At 55.1% G+C, this 13,677-nt stretch overlaps 1 protein-coding gene across 4 annotated transcripts in view; it reads left to right on the top strand.

Moving 5' to 3' along the window:
• ICE1 (interactor of little elongation complex ELL subunit 1) overlaps positions 1 to 13,677 on the top strand; it is a 50,289-nt gene that overhangs the window by 23,875 nt on the left and 12,737 nt on the right. For all 4 annotated transcript variants that reach the window (XR_001598977.2, XM_036225566.1, XM_016160980.2 and 1 more), the window contains exons 11-15: positions 1,718 to 1,804; positions 2,562 to 2,956; positions 3,929 to 8,689; positions 9,805 to 9,973; positions 12,532 to 12,692. Coding sequence is in view for 3 of the 4 variants with exons in the window: in XM_036225566.1 (XP_036081459.1) it covers positions 1,718 to 1,804; positions 2,562 to 2,956; positions 3,929 to 8,689; positions 9,805 to 9,973; positions 12,532 to 12,692 (5,573 nt within the window). In the remaining variant the exon portion in view is untranslated. The remainder of the gene's footprint in view (positions 1 to 1,717; positions 1,805 to 2,561; positions 2,957 to 3,928; positions 8,690 to 9,804; positions 9,974 to 12,531; positions 12,693 to 13,677) is intronic.

The following is a 13,677-nucleotide window of genomic DNA, read 5'->3' as shown; positions in this document are numbered from 1 at the left end:
GTTGGGGGAAGCAGGTGTCTGAGGGGCTGCACGAAGGCGCGTGGTTCACGCGACGTTTTCTCTTCACAGCCAGGTAATGAGGCCACAATGACGATTTTTCTTCTGTTGTGCTGGGAACAGATAGCTTTTTTCCTCCCCTGAAATTAGGTAGTAAACAAATGCTCAATTAGAATAGGTGTAGCTCTGGTTAATAGTCTCCATAAGGATAGAAAAGTAACTTTTTTTCTTTTTCTTTAAGGTTCCTTGTTTGCTGCTTTGGGGTATACGTAATAAGCAGGGATCCCGGTCAGGTCATTTAAGCAAAGGGGAGACAGTGTTTGGAAGCAGGCTTTGGGGTAGGTTAAATCACGACGTAGATAAGCTGCTTGATCACAGAATTTCGGAGCTCAGAAATGGAGGTGCCTCACGCACAGTGGCCGGCAGAAGTCGATTGTTTCAGGGGAGGTTGGACATGTCCAGCTTTTCAGGCCCTCCCCGCCACGCCTCTGTCCCCCTGCTCCATCCCCATCCTTCTCTGTGGGCCTGCGGTGTGACGCGGCTGCCCGATGGCGACACTTGGGATCCCTCAGAGATGCTTTGATGCAGAGGTTGGTCTTTCAGCCTCTCTAGTCTGGATTAAAGATGTCAGTGTTTTTAATAAATGCTTCAGGTTAATTTAAGAACTTAAGTTCAAGGAAACTGTAATAGAAATTTGAGGTGGTCTGAAATTGTCTAATACTCAGTTTATTTTTAGTTGAAAGTATTTTTATTTATTTATTTTTTTTACAGTGACATTAGTTAACGAAATCTAATAAGTTTTAGCTGTACACTTTAACAGCAAAGCATACATATGTATTTACACTGTGTGTTCACCTCCCATAGTTAGATTTCTTCCTGTCAGCTGTAGTTGAATTTTAACTTTTGTGGGTCGTCTTTTTGTGCAGATTTGACCAGAAGCTCTTGACATTTTAATGAATACTTTTTGGGAATTAGCATGTTTATTGATGCTAAGCTTACTCGTAGACCGCAGTGCAGTGTTTCTAATGGCACGCAGACTGTGTGGGCCTTCCCTAGCTGCAGCCGCCCTTGGCCTTTCACCTTGTTCCAGGGGCTCTTAAACATTTTAGGGATTCAGACTCCTTTGAAAATTTACCAAAATTCCAAAGTGTTCACTTTCCTTCTAAGAGCTCGTGCTTCTGCGTTTTCTGCTCGTGGGTGTGGGCATCCCGTTTTCCCGCAAGACCATTGATGATGGAATTTTCCATGATCCACGCAGCCCCGGGCGGGTTATAGCACCACCTCCTGGGCCCGAGGAGGGCCTCCTCTGCTGCTGGGACCCCGAGCCCAGACCTCGTCATTTCTCTTACGGCCGTGTGCCTCTCCCCCAGCCGACATCACTCTCTGTAGAAAGTTTACAGGCTAAAGATTTACTTGTCCCACCAGAGGTGATTGAAGCTGTTAATGATAAGCAGATTTGGTCTTTTAAGCCCCGCCCCCAATACACACACGCATGCACACATGCACACATGCACACACACCTGCCTGTATCCGGCCTTCAGTGCTGGCCAGAGCATTGCGGACCTGTCCTCAGTATCTAACTGAATAGCTCACAGTAGTTGAAGATGTTTAAGTTACTTTTCTAAATTCCAGGAAGTCCTGATTTCACAGGGACTATCTTTTTGGCCTTGTGTGGATTGAGCCAAATAACACGTGTTTACTACTTTGTTCTCTTTCACAGGAAAAGTGAAACTGCTTCTGAAGGAACTCTGGCTCTGTATAAACACAGCACACAGAGTATCTGGCGAAGGCCCCAGATGTGTCCCAGGTGAGAGAGAAGCTTCCAGAAGTACATATTGTACATGAAAGTGATGTTTACCATGGGCTTTGTGTGCCTTTAGCTTTTAATGTCTGTGCTCTGCACTGTGAGGTGTTTCGGGCTCAGCTGGTACCCGTCCCCAGCCCAGTGGTCAGCCACTTCTCCAGTGAGCCTGAGGCTGGCAGTGAAACATACCGTTACGGCTTTCCAGTATGACAGAAGGACGTTTCTGGTTCTTTCCCGGGACACACACATCTCTACTGTTAACTGGCACTGCTCCTGTTCACGAGTGTGGAGACCCCCAAAGCATTGGCTTTTTATAGTGACTTTTCAGTCGCTGTATAATCAAGGGTCTTTACGTGCCCTAGTTTTTAGTTAGAATGTTGCACACACACATGGTCATGGGGCAGGCTTGGTCTCAGCTGAGTGCAGCCGCTGTTGAGACACAGCAGTGTTCCTGGCCGGCCTGCTGGCCGTGCAGGAAGGCTCACGGAGAGGGTGTGCGCCCTCGAGCCGTCGCCTGCGCCCCGCTGCGGAGCCGTCACGGCCGTCACGTCTGTCCCTCTCCCCGTCTCATCCTGCTCCTGAGTGCGAAGCCGACGTAATGTTCAGCTGTTGCTGGAGAATCTTCGAGAAGGGATCGGTGTCCTTTAAAATGTGTTTTTACCTGGACTTAATTCTGTAAGCGTTTTGAACTGTTAGACTGCTCGGGAATTTTTAAAGTTTTCTTGCTATCATAAATATTTGGTGTTTGCTTTTTCTGTAGGAAAATCTGCCGAAGAGAAGCCGCAGCCCGGGGGGTCCGGGGAGGCTGGCGGGCCGGCTCCGGCGGTGGGCAGTGCTCCCGGGGCCACGGACATGCGGACGTGCCTGGCGGAGCTGTCCATGGAGATCCAGGGCGACTTCTCGGGGTGCCACAGTGCGGGGGAAGAGGGGCCCCAAGGGCCCACTTGCAGCGGGGAGCGCCAAGGCGCCGAGGCGGCAGCACCGAGGAGTGAGGACGACGGCGCCGGCCTCCTGGACCGGGGCCCGGCCTTCGACGAGGATCTGCAGGCCGCCGTGGACTTCTTCAGACTGCCCCCTCCTCTGCTGTCGCCCGTGCCGTCGCCCCCTCCGGGGTCGCTGCCAGCCCTGGGCAGCTTACCGTCCGCGCTGGCGCCCGTGAGTCTGCACTTTGAATTCGAGTCACACGGGGTGCAGTGTCCATGCTCGTGTGCTAGCCGGGCTCAGAGGACGTTCGTGCTCGTGCCAGGTTTTATGAGGGCGCAGGGAGGGACTGTCCGAGGCCTGCCGCTGCCCTCCGGAGCGCGAGCGGCGTGGCTTTGTCCACTTTGTTACGTCTGCATTTCTGTCTCTGCAACCACATTGCAGCCCCCTGAGGGAGGACTGTGTCTCCGGTGTTTGCTCTGGCCCCTGGCCTGGCACTGGCAGGCAGGGAGCGAGTGGGCGCACGTCCGTAGGCGCGGCGCGCTCTAGAGGTGGGTGGCTGACGCCCCCACTCTCACTCGATGAGCTCGTCGTCTTCCGCGCGTTTGCAGCATGGTCTGTCGTGCTTCCTTGGGAAGTTGGGAGGTTTCCGTGTGGTGGTCGGGGCAGGTGGAGGGGCTGGCTGGGGCTCCCGGAGGGTCTCTGGAGCGGGGGTGGCGACCAGAGGGGTCGCGCTGGCGGCAGAGTTGTCAGTGCAGACGCTATCGTGGGGCGGAGCAGGACCCGTTAACATCTGCGGTGCAGTGCGAGGCGTCAGGCAGTGCGCGGAGGGGTGTGCACGAGTTGTCACCCGGAGCCCCGGGTGTGGAGGGGCGGCTCACAGGTGCAGGGACACAGGGCAGTGCAGCGGAGCTGGAAGCCAGCGCGTGGGGCAGGGGGGGCGGGGACGCGGGCGTGCGCGGAGGCCGGACCAGAAGCCGCACCCTGGGCCCTGTGGACGGGACCTCGGAGGGGCCTGGCACCGGGGCGGGGCGCGTACGCGGGAAGGAGCGGAGCCGGGCCGCGTCCGGAGAGGGCACTACTGTGCTCGGCTGATTCTAGCAGGTTCTTCAGGGAGCGTGTACTTTTTTAACGTATTTAACTGGTATTTTAGTTGCCTGAATTGGTGTGTAATTAACTAACTAGTATACCTCATTTGTTTTGAAGGAAACCTACTTCGGAGAGTATACAGATTCCAGTGATAACGACTCGGCCCAGCGCAGAAATTCTGCTGCTTCTGTTTCAGAAGAGGATACACCTGAGGCACAGGATTGTTTTGGCTCGTCCAGAAAAACAGGAAGTTGTACAGTGGCGGAAAAGCTCAAATCACACGAAGCTGCCCAAGCTCTAAGCACATTGGAAGTAAACAAAGTGACAGCCGTCGGGTTTGGGACATTGACGGCAACACTGAGAGACCCTTCGGCCACATTCTCCTTAGCTCGTGAGAAACACTGGGCAGTGTCATCTCAGTTCACCAGTGATGGACAAATCAGCATTTTGGATGAGGCGAAGAGACAGAGAGCGGTCAGGGAGATGCACAGGGCAGCGCGCACGGAAGCGGCGCTTCTGAAGGCCGCCGGAAGTGAGGGTGCCGGCCAGCCGTCGGGCGGCCCGGCGCGGGAGACGGACGTGGCCCTCCGGAAGTCAGACTCGAGTTACTCTCCTCTGGGCAGGAGGCCACTGCGTGAGCTCCTGGCCTCTGACGGGAAAGCCCCGTTGTCTCAGGTGATGGGGTTACCCAAGTCAGACTTTTCCAGGTGGACCGATGAGATCACTTCTGAATCAGCTCCCATGGCAGTGTCTGACCGTCTTCAGGAACTCTCCAGAGAACTGGAGAAAGAGAGAGAAGCTACGCAACGGTTTGTTTTAGGAGAATCACCTGAACCCGAAGAAGATGCAGGTGATGCCATGGACACCACAGGGCTTGATGCTGAAGCCAAGTTTCCCTCTTCTACCTCGAGAGCGTCGTCTGTGTGCGGGGGCCCCCAGACATCCCCTGCGTCCAAGTGTCGCGATGCACACGTCCCTACCGAAGCGTACCGTTCGGGTCAGAAGTTGCGCGCCAGAACTCCGGGCGCGTCCAGCCTGCGGTCTGAGCCACCAGGGCGTTGCCCGGGAGGAAGCGACCTGGGGAGCAGCTCGCCTGCCTCGAGCCCCGAGCTGGGGGCGTCCGGTGTGCGTGCGCAGAGCGGCGGTGAGGTGCCGTGCGCGGAAGCTGTGAAAGGCGGGACCGAGGTGCGCGCGCTGCCTCACTCCGTGTTTGCGAAGGCCCCGACGGGTGGACAGTGTGCGAGCCAGGGCCCCGGGGCCGCCCGCCCACCGGGCCACTCGCCCTTCCCACCGCCGGCAGCGTCTCCGTGTGGCTGTATCAAGGGCGGCTTTGGTTTTGGCGAGAGCACGTCCTGGCGCCACAGCGATGTGTCAGGGAGAGGCGGGGAGGAGAGGCTGCAGGCCGGCGCCGAGCGTGAAGCCACCCCCCCTCAGTTACAGCGGGCCGCGCCATCCTCAGAGAACAGGGGGCTGGCGTCGCAGCCCGAACCCGCCGGAGACAGGAGCAGCTCCCTGGGGCTCCGGGCCGCAGCGTCCTTGTTGCCTAACCAGGTGTCAGTGATCACCACGCGGGCCCGACCCGGGAGGGCGCCGTGCACGAGGCCGGAGCCCCCGAGACCACACAGCAGTGAGCCTGCCTCGGCCGCAGATGGCGTGGGCGGCGGCACGGGGCAGCCGCCATCTGCAGCCGGGCGTGGCGCGGACAGAGAGGGCACAGCACAGAAAGTCGAGGAGGTGGCTGCCGTGAAAAGGACTTCGCCAGAGGTTTCCACCTCTTGGAGAAAATCAGATTTTGACTCTCTAAGTGATCCTTTACCAATAGAAAATGCTCATTGTCCTGCAAATGATAAATTATCTTTTTTTTCTGAAAACGTCCCAGCTCAAAACGAAGATAGTGTCACCGAGCCGGCCGTGCAGGAGGCGGCGCAGGAGCAGGGTCCCAGTCCAGATGCCACAAATCTGGACTCTTTTGGGACAGGTGTAGACACACTGCCTCGACCTGTGGAGGTGGCGGCATCAGGAGGTTGTCCTGTTGAAGAAGCAGAAGTGCCCCGTGGAGATGGGGTCAGATGTGGCGGCGAGGCCCAGGCCGGGGCACAGGGCACCCCCAGCATGCAGCAGAGCCGGGAGGAGCCTCTGGAGCTGCCATTGCCGCCTCCTGGTGGCACCTCTTCCGGTGGGCCCGCCGCAGTCGCTGCCTTCTCTTCGGCGCATGGCAGGAAGGACGAGGAGACACGTAGTCTCCCCGAGACCAGCCCCCCCAGCCCCGTGCACCGTTACACCGGCGTGCGGGAGGTGGCAGGCAGCGACATGGAGGTGGAGAGCAAGGCCCCGAGCGGCAGCGAGGGTGAACACGAGCCGGAGGGCGCGGTGGGGGCCCCACAGCAGGGTGCCGCCGAGGCCGACAGTGGGGACGGCGGGGACAGCGGGGACGGAGCAGCTGCAGGGGGCGCCGCCGAGCCCCAGCCTCCCGTGGAGGTGGGCTGCCTGGCCTCGGCCCTGCTGGGCTGCAGCATCAGCCCCCTACCTGAGGTGGACAGGCTCTCCACTGCAGACATGGTCAAGTTTCTTGAAAGCTGTGAGTTAAGAGATTATAGTTCTGGGGACTCTGTTTCAGAATGTTCTAGCAAAGAAACCCTAAACAAAGAAACGAACGAAGAAATGAAACAAAGTGAAACGTCGGGAGAACAGTACGGAAAGCAGCTCTGCGAACAGGAGACGCTGGAGACCTGTGAGGAGTGGGTGGGGTCAGAGGACGAGGACGGCCCGCTGCGGGGCGCCGGCCAGCTGGCGCAGTGCTCTCTGGAGGCGCTGTCCGAGGTGCTGGGCAGGCTCGGGCAGGAGTTTCCGGCCGGCTGTGAGGACCCGGACGGAAAGGACGCGGCGAGTCTGCTGCTGCTCAGCATCCAGGACGGCGCGGCGGGCGAGCGCGCGGAGGAGCAGGTCTCGGCTCCGGAGGCGGCCGGCTCCTCGCCACACTCTCCGGGGCCCCCCGCACCAGCCCCTGACCCGGACGCTCAGGGCGGTTCTCCCGCCGGCGGGACGTCCAGTGATGAAAACACCGAGGACAGACCCGAGGGCAGCTCTGTGGCCCCTGAGCCGGTCGCCGGCGGGTCCGCGGCCCCGTCCCCCTCCCAGGGCTCTGACGCGGGCGCGGAGCAGGCAGCCGGGCCCGGCGCCGGGCGCGAGGCGGGAGGCACGCTGCAGTGTCGGATCTCCACCGTGACCTCCGAGGTCATAAACGTGCTGATAAACAAGGACCAAAACCTAGTCATTGAGAAGGGGGACAACTGGACCATCATAAACGGGGTCGCGCTCGTTCCGAATGTGGACCAGGTCATTCTGTGTGACGCCCCCGCCGACTCGCCCGGCTCCCCGGGCGGGGGAGGCCTGGCAGCCGGCTTCTCGTCCGTTACGCCTGGGGAGAAGTCCCCGGAGACCAGCCACGCCGGCTCCCCGTTTCAGGAGCCCCCTTGTGGCGGTACCCCTCCCTGTCCCCAGGAGGAGATCTCCAGCAGCGGTCAGACTTGCAACTTTGATAAAAGTCGTTTGCGGAATAGACCCGTCAAACCTAGCGTGAGGATCAGTGCCGAAATATACGACCAGGCGTTCGAGTCTCAGACCGTGGCGTCTGATCACACGTATTATAACTCGAAGCTAGAGCCGCTTGGCAAAACTAAACCTCGAGCAAAGATTCCGAACAAAGATCAGGCCAGCAAACCGGCGAAGGCGGCATCCAGCAGAGCCGAGGCCAGCCCCGGCGAGGTCTCTCCGCCGCCGTCAGGGGACCGCGGTGTCGCCAAGCCGCCGAGGCAGCAAACGCAGACGGTCCTCGCCAACGCCGACACGTCCACGCCCACGGACGGCGCGGCCGACGCGCTGAGTAAGATCCGGCAGGAGGTGGGGCCCCCTCTGCCGCCCCTGCTGGCGCCTCTGGTCGCCACGCCTCCCCGGAGCTCGCACCCCGTCTCCCCGCTCATCTCCAGCTCCAGCCCCTCCTCGCCCACCTCCCCCGTCGGCCAGCTGTCCCCACTGTGCGACGTCGCCGCCCCGCCCGTGACGTCGCCTGCGCCGGAAGAGCCGGGGCGCGCCTCCCCGCTGTGCACGTCTCCGTCCCCCTCCGCCGCCCCGGCCGGCGAGAGGACGTTGTCGTCTCCCCTGCAGTTCTGTGCGGCGACCCCGAAGCACGCGCTTCCTGTGCCCGGCCGCCTGCCGCCCTGCGCGTCGGCGCACACGGCCGTGGCTGGGCCCCAGGAGAATTCCGTGAAAATCCTGGACACCATGTACCCGGAGCTGTCCGCCAGGGCCCGCACCCTCAGCATCCTCAAAGGGAACATCCAGCTCGCGCGGGGGCCGCCGGCTGACCGGCAGAACGCGCAGGGGCCCGTCAGCGCTATAACGGGGTTCAAAGCGATCACTTCCACGTCCACCGCCTTCGTCAAAACTGGGGGCAGCTCGGGCGGGGATGCTCACCAGGGTTCCGGTGGAAAAAGGACATTGCCATCGTGTACGCTGAGGAGCGCTAAAAGATTGCGCCTGGACAGCGGGTCCCCAGACCCGGAAACGGGGAGCACCAGCCTGGAAGGAGCCAGCAAGCACCCCCGCAGGGACCTCCCTCAGGGGGAAGTCACGGCGACGGAGGAGGGGGAAGATTCTGTTGCAACTACCAGTGCAGATTCACAGCTGCCCCTGAGCCCCAGAGAGACCGTGGAGACGCACGACAGGGCCATCGCCGACGCCCTGAGGAAGATCGCGGAGTCCTCCTTCGACCTGCTGCCTGTCATCCGCAGTCACGTGTACGTCGGCAACATCTCCAAAAAGCCTGTGATGAGGGATGAAGAGAAGGAGGTCGTCTACGACTTCAGCACAGCGAAGAAGGTAGGTGGCTGCTCCTCTCTGAGAGCCCGGGGACCGGCCGCCTGCCCAGGCAAGGTGGCAGAGGACCCCAACGGGCGTTTCGGTACAGAGGTGAACAGTTTCCTCTGTGTGCAGTGTGACTTGTACTTTGTTTCTAGCCGGGGTTTTATACATGTGAGATGTGGTCAGACTCTAGAGACTTGATAATGTATATTCATCAAATAGCTTGAACTCTTACAGAAAAACACGTGCCTCTCAGGACTATAATTGCGTATTTCCCACTGATTCCGGCTTGTTAAAGGCTTGCCGCGATTTGCTTCAAACGTCACGTGGTTGTCAAGGCCAGGGGGAGCCTGTCGTTCTGTGCGAGGCGTCATGCACACGCTCGACAGTCGGACGGTCTTTCAGAAGGCAGCGTGTCTGCCCCCCCCCCCCGAGCGTGTGTCGCGAATCGAACGGGGGCAGACGCTCAGCTTCAAGATGGCAGTGGCTGCAGACTCACGTGCCGTTCGTTAGGACCGATGGGCTTGTTTTCTGAATACCCACGGTGACACCTCGTGTGGGCGATTTCGGGTGTCACGTGGGCCGTGCTTCATGGGTTATCTGCACACCTTCGGAGTCTTAATGGTTTACGTGTTCATTTTTCTTATATCGCTTACTTTCAGAAAGCATATAGAGCACTGTAAGTAATTTTTAGAAGATGTTTATTTTCAAATGGATGAATGTGTCATTGTTAAATGTGCCTATTCCTGAGCAGGAAAAATGTTACTTAATATTTTAAGATCTAAACAGGATAAATAGCTGGAGTGCACTGGAGTTGAGAAAACGGGAAGGGAGTAGAATAGTGTTTACTACGCTTACACACAGATTGTCGTAGCGAAGGCCGGGGCACTGATCGGCTGGAGCCATGGTCGTGGCAGCGGGCAGCCAGGTGTGCTCGGGCCTGCCGTCTGCACCTGCAGCGCCTAGTATGGACTTCCTGTGCCCCTGAGCCCCTTGGTTACCTGCTGAGTGAGTTTGTCAGTGGTTTGTTTTTCTGGTAGATATTTGCTTTTGTAACTTTTAGCTATTTTGTAGCAGTCTCAAGATGAACATGTCTACATTTCCTTTTCATTGTTTTGTTTCGCTCACTCCAGCATTTAGCAGAGTGCTTGCTTCACTCTATCCTCTCAGAACTGAAACTTCAGAAAGTGTCTGAGGAGCACAGTTACATCCACGCGCTCTGCAGAGTGTACGTGGGCATCTGTCGGCAGCTCGGAGACGTGGAGAGAGCCCGCTTGTTTTGCTACAGCCTCCTTAAGGAAGGTACGTTCCGCGGCGGCATTTTTGTATCAAAAGATATTGCTTTAAAACTCATTCTACTTGGGTCTGCGTTTTTAGCGAAGCAGTTGCCGCGTATCCTTTAAGTTCGTGTTGTGTTCTGTACATTTATTGGAGGGCACGAAGAGCCGTGGCTAGACCTTGCCATTCCTGGGGTCCAGTAGGAGCATTTCTGTGATTTAAACTTGCTTATGTCAGCATTGACATAGAAGAGAGGATCTCGCGTTACTGTGTGCTTGTCTTATTCCTTTTGCAGCTACTTTAGAATTAGATGTAGTTGACACAAGACACAGGTTTGATTTAAAGCGAGTGACAAACCACACTGTGTCACCAGCTCGAAAGGCTGGAAGCTCTGAGAGGGACTCGTAAGCTGGTTAAAAGAGGAAGATCAGAGAGAAACGGAAAGGAGGGCCGTCCTTTGATCCTCTCTTCCTTTGCTGCCATTTGTTTGGTCTCTACTAATGGTTACGTTAGAAGTCATTCTTCCTTATATCTGATCACCAGTGGAGACATTTTTAAATAGTAAAATGATAGACATCTGATGTTCTATCAGAAAGTCTTACCTTGATTGCAGTGATTTCTAATCTTTTATTACCATAATGTTTATGGGGCTTGTAAATCAGGATAATTGAACGTATCCATCGCTTTCAGAGTCATGAGTGAGGATGAGGTTGCTATGTTTTTTGCCCACTTCATTTCTTTCTTCACTGTTTCAGTCCCTGTTTGTTCAACAGATAGTCACGGGGTGCATGCTGAGTGTTAGGGCTCTGATGGGCACCAAAACCAGGTCTCAGTGAGATGGTACCGTGGGGCCCGTGCGTGGCAGCATCACGCAGCGAGCGCGCAGCGGGCTTTGTCGGTGGCGCCCGCAGGCGTAGCAAGGAGAAGGGCTTGGCCCTGCCGAGCGCAGGCTGGATTCCCGGTTCTTCCTCAAAGAACTCAGCCCGTTCTCACCTCGGGCGCTCCCGCCCGGGGACTTCACACTCCCTCAGGCGGTCTGTACTCGTTGTCCTGCGCGGACTACCTGCCTGCACCGCGTGCTTACCCTCGTGTTTCCTATCGCCGCCATAGCGCATACCCTGTAAGGACAGGAGTTTTGTCTGTCTCGTTCCCCCTGTCTCCCCACCCCAGAAGAATGTCTTGTACACGGTCGTTCTCTGTGGAGTGAACGGATTGTCTTGTGGAAGGCAGATCGGAGAGCATCTGAGGGTCAGGGGAGCGTTCCTTGTCACACTGACTTTTGAACTTGAGATATGAAGACTCAAGGATATACCTAAGTGAAGGAGAAAATTCCAGGCAGAGGGAACAACGTGGGAAGAGGTCCTGGGCCATGAGGAAGGTGAACCAGGTGGACGAGATTTCAAAAATAACATCAAAATAGTGCAACGGGTTTCCGCTTTGAGTTACCTACTCTTTAAACACGTTGCAACGTTAGATAAAATAAACAGAGAAAACCAAAAAGATTTTCATGCCAAACAGGATAAAAAATCTTCATGTTGAGCAGCAGTCTGACCCCAGAGCAAAATCCTTTGATAGTTTATAAAATTAAAACATTAGTTTATCACATGGCCCAGCCCAGACATTTAATTCCTAGGTACTTATCCATAAGAAATAGAGACATGGGCCTCACCTGGACTAGTACACAGGCACTCACATCACCCTAACTCATAGTAGCCCATAACTGGGAACAGCGAGCGTGGCACATGAGCCATTGCGCACTCCTCGTCTGTACAGATGAAGGCGTGCCGGCGCGTGCAGCAGCGTGGACGAGCTGCAGGAGCGGCGTGCGGACCGGGGGAGCCGCACGGGAGGAATACGCGCGGCCCTCGGAGGAGGCGCGCTGACTAACGGGGCCCCGCGCAGGTCCGGCTGCTCCTACGTGAGGAGCGGTGGCTCCCCGGGAGGCTCAGGCCGTGAGAATTGGGGGGCGGGGGCGGGGGGAGTGATTCGCCATGAGAAATGGGTGGGGGGGCAGTGTTCTACATGTCGATTGTGGCGGGGAGTAGTATGGGGTGTGTTCATGTCTCAAAATCTGTTGAACTGCTTCAAAGGAGTGTACTTTATCATCTGTAAACCATACCTCTATTAAGTTAATTGAACAAACAAAAGACAAACCACAGTGTGGGAGAAGGTCTTCACAAAAAGAGGACTATCATCCATAATTCATGAAAATGATCTCTTCAAACCAAAAGCTTTACGTGTTCTTCAAGTGACTTCTCTTGTAAATGCATAAAAAATTGGCCCGCGATGACGCCAGCCTGAGTGAGGAGAGGGTGTTTGCCCGTCTTCATGTTTCAGAGTTTATTGCCTTTTTCATACAGTGGTGCAGGTCCCTGTATTGTGTTTCAAATTTAATTAAAGAACGTTCCCCGGAGGGAGGCGGGGCAGAGCAGCACAGCTGACTGAGGCTCCTTGGGCTGCTTCCCATCCGCTGCGGGAAGCCTTGCTAGGCGCAAGTCACATTATTGAAATTTATTCTCAGTTCGTAATTTATTCACTTGATCAGACGTAAAGGTTTATTGTCTAATTTTTTTTTTTAATAGATTTTCCAGAGTCAGAAAAATTGACTTTATTCATTGCAAACATGTGGCATGATGTATTCATCTCTCAGTCGGTGATAAATAAGGCAATGCAGTTGGTTGCCAGGCAGCGTGCTAAGGGAGAGGTTCTGAACTGTTTGAGAGCTTTTCTCAACTGGGAAAAGGTGAGGCTCATTTTTTCTTCTTGTAATACCATACTTGCAGATTGTACAGAAACGTTGCTTGGTTTTGCGTTTGGTTCTGTATTCATTCATAGGCATTTGCTTTTGCATTTTGCTCATTAAGTATGCATGAGACCCTTTGGGAAGACTGGAACCTGTGTACTGTGCTAATTCTACAAAATTTCTGTTGTGTTCTAATTAGTGACTGGTGAAGCTTCTCCATATTTATACACGTGTGGAGGCTCCAAGGAGAGATGTAAATCACTCGCTTCCACACTAGGTGCTGAGAGAGGTGGGAAAATTGGTACCTCAGCCCTTTCCTGTCAAGATCCTTCTGAATCTAATATTCTTTTTCTTTCTAGTTGATGGAATTTTTTTGTTCTAAGTATTTTGTTTCCGTGTTTTCTTTTATTTATTATTTTATTTTTTGTAGTAACCAATGTGCTAATGTTCTATCTAGATTGGTGTTTTAGTATTTTTGACATCAGTATTAGACTTATAAGGAGTAAAGGAAAGGGTTATTGGATAAAAGTTAGGAAAATATTAAAAAGCAAGTGTGTAATCATCTCTTCAGCAGAACGCCCCCGCCTCCCCGATGTACACCCCCGTGCCCCCGGCGGGCCTCCAACTGTGAGAACCACCCCTGTCCCCTGGCAGGTTCAGGATGAGGCCAGATGTGAAAATGATAAGAAACATTATTTACACAGGAGGAAGAATTTTAATAAATGTACTTAATTACCCTGTTCTAGCAAATAAAAATGTAAAGTCGAAGTTGTGAAAAACGAGGAATATTTAGGGGGCATGGAAATACCATTACACTTCAAGACTGACATTCTCTTGCAGAATTCAACAGATCTGATCGATGAAAATCAGTACACATAGTGGAATTCAGTATTATAAAAAGTAAACCTGAATGAAGAACACGTATTTTATATATCTCTGTGGCACATTTACAGAAACCAGTCATGAGTTCGGCCACATGAAAAGC

Source organism: Rousettus aegyptiacus, unplaced genomic scaffold, assembly GCF_014176215.1.
Source record: "Rousettus aegyptiacus isolate mRouAeg1 unplaced genomic scaffold, mRouAeg1.p scaffold_m13_p_8, whole genome shotgun sequence".
Taxonomy (NCBI): Eukaryota; Metazoa; Chordata; class Mammalia; order Chiroptera; family Pteropodidae; genus Rousettus; species Rousettus aegyptiacus.
This window is presented reverse-complemented; position numbering and strand designations above follow the sequence as displayed.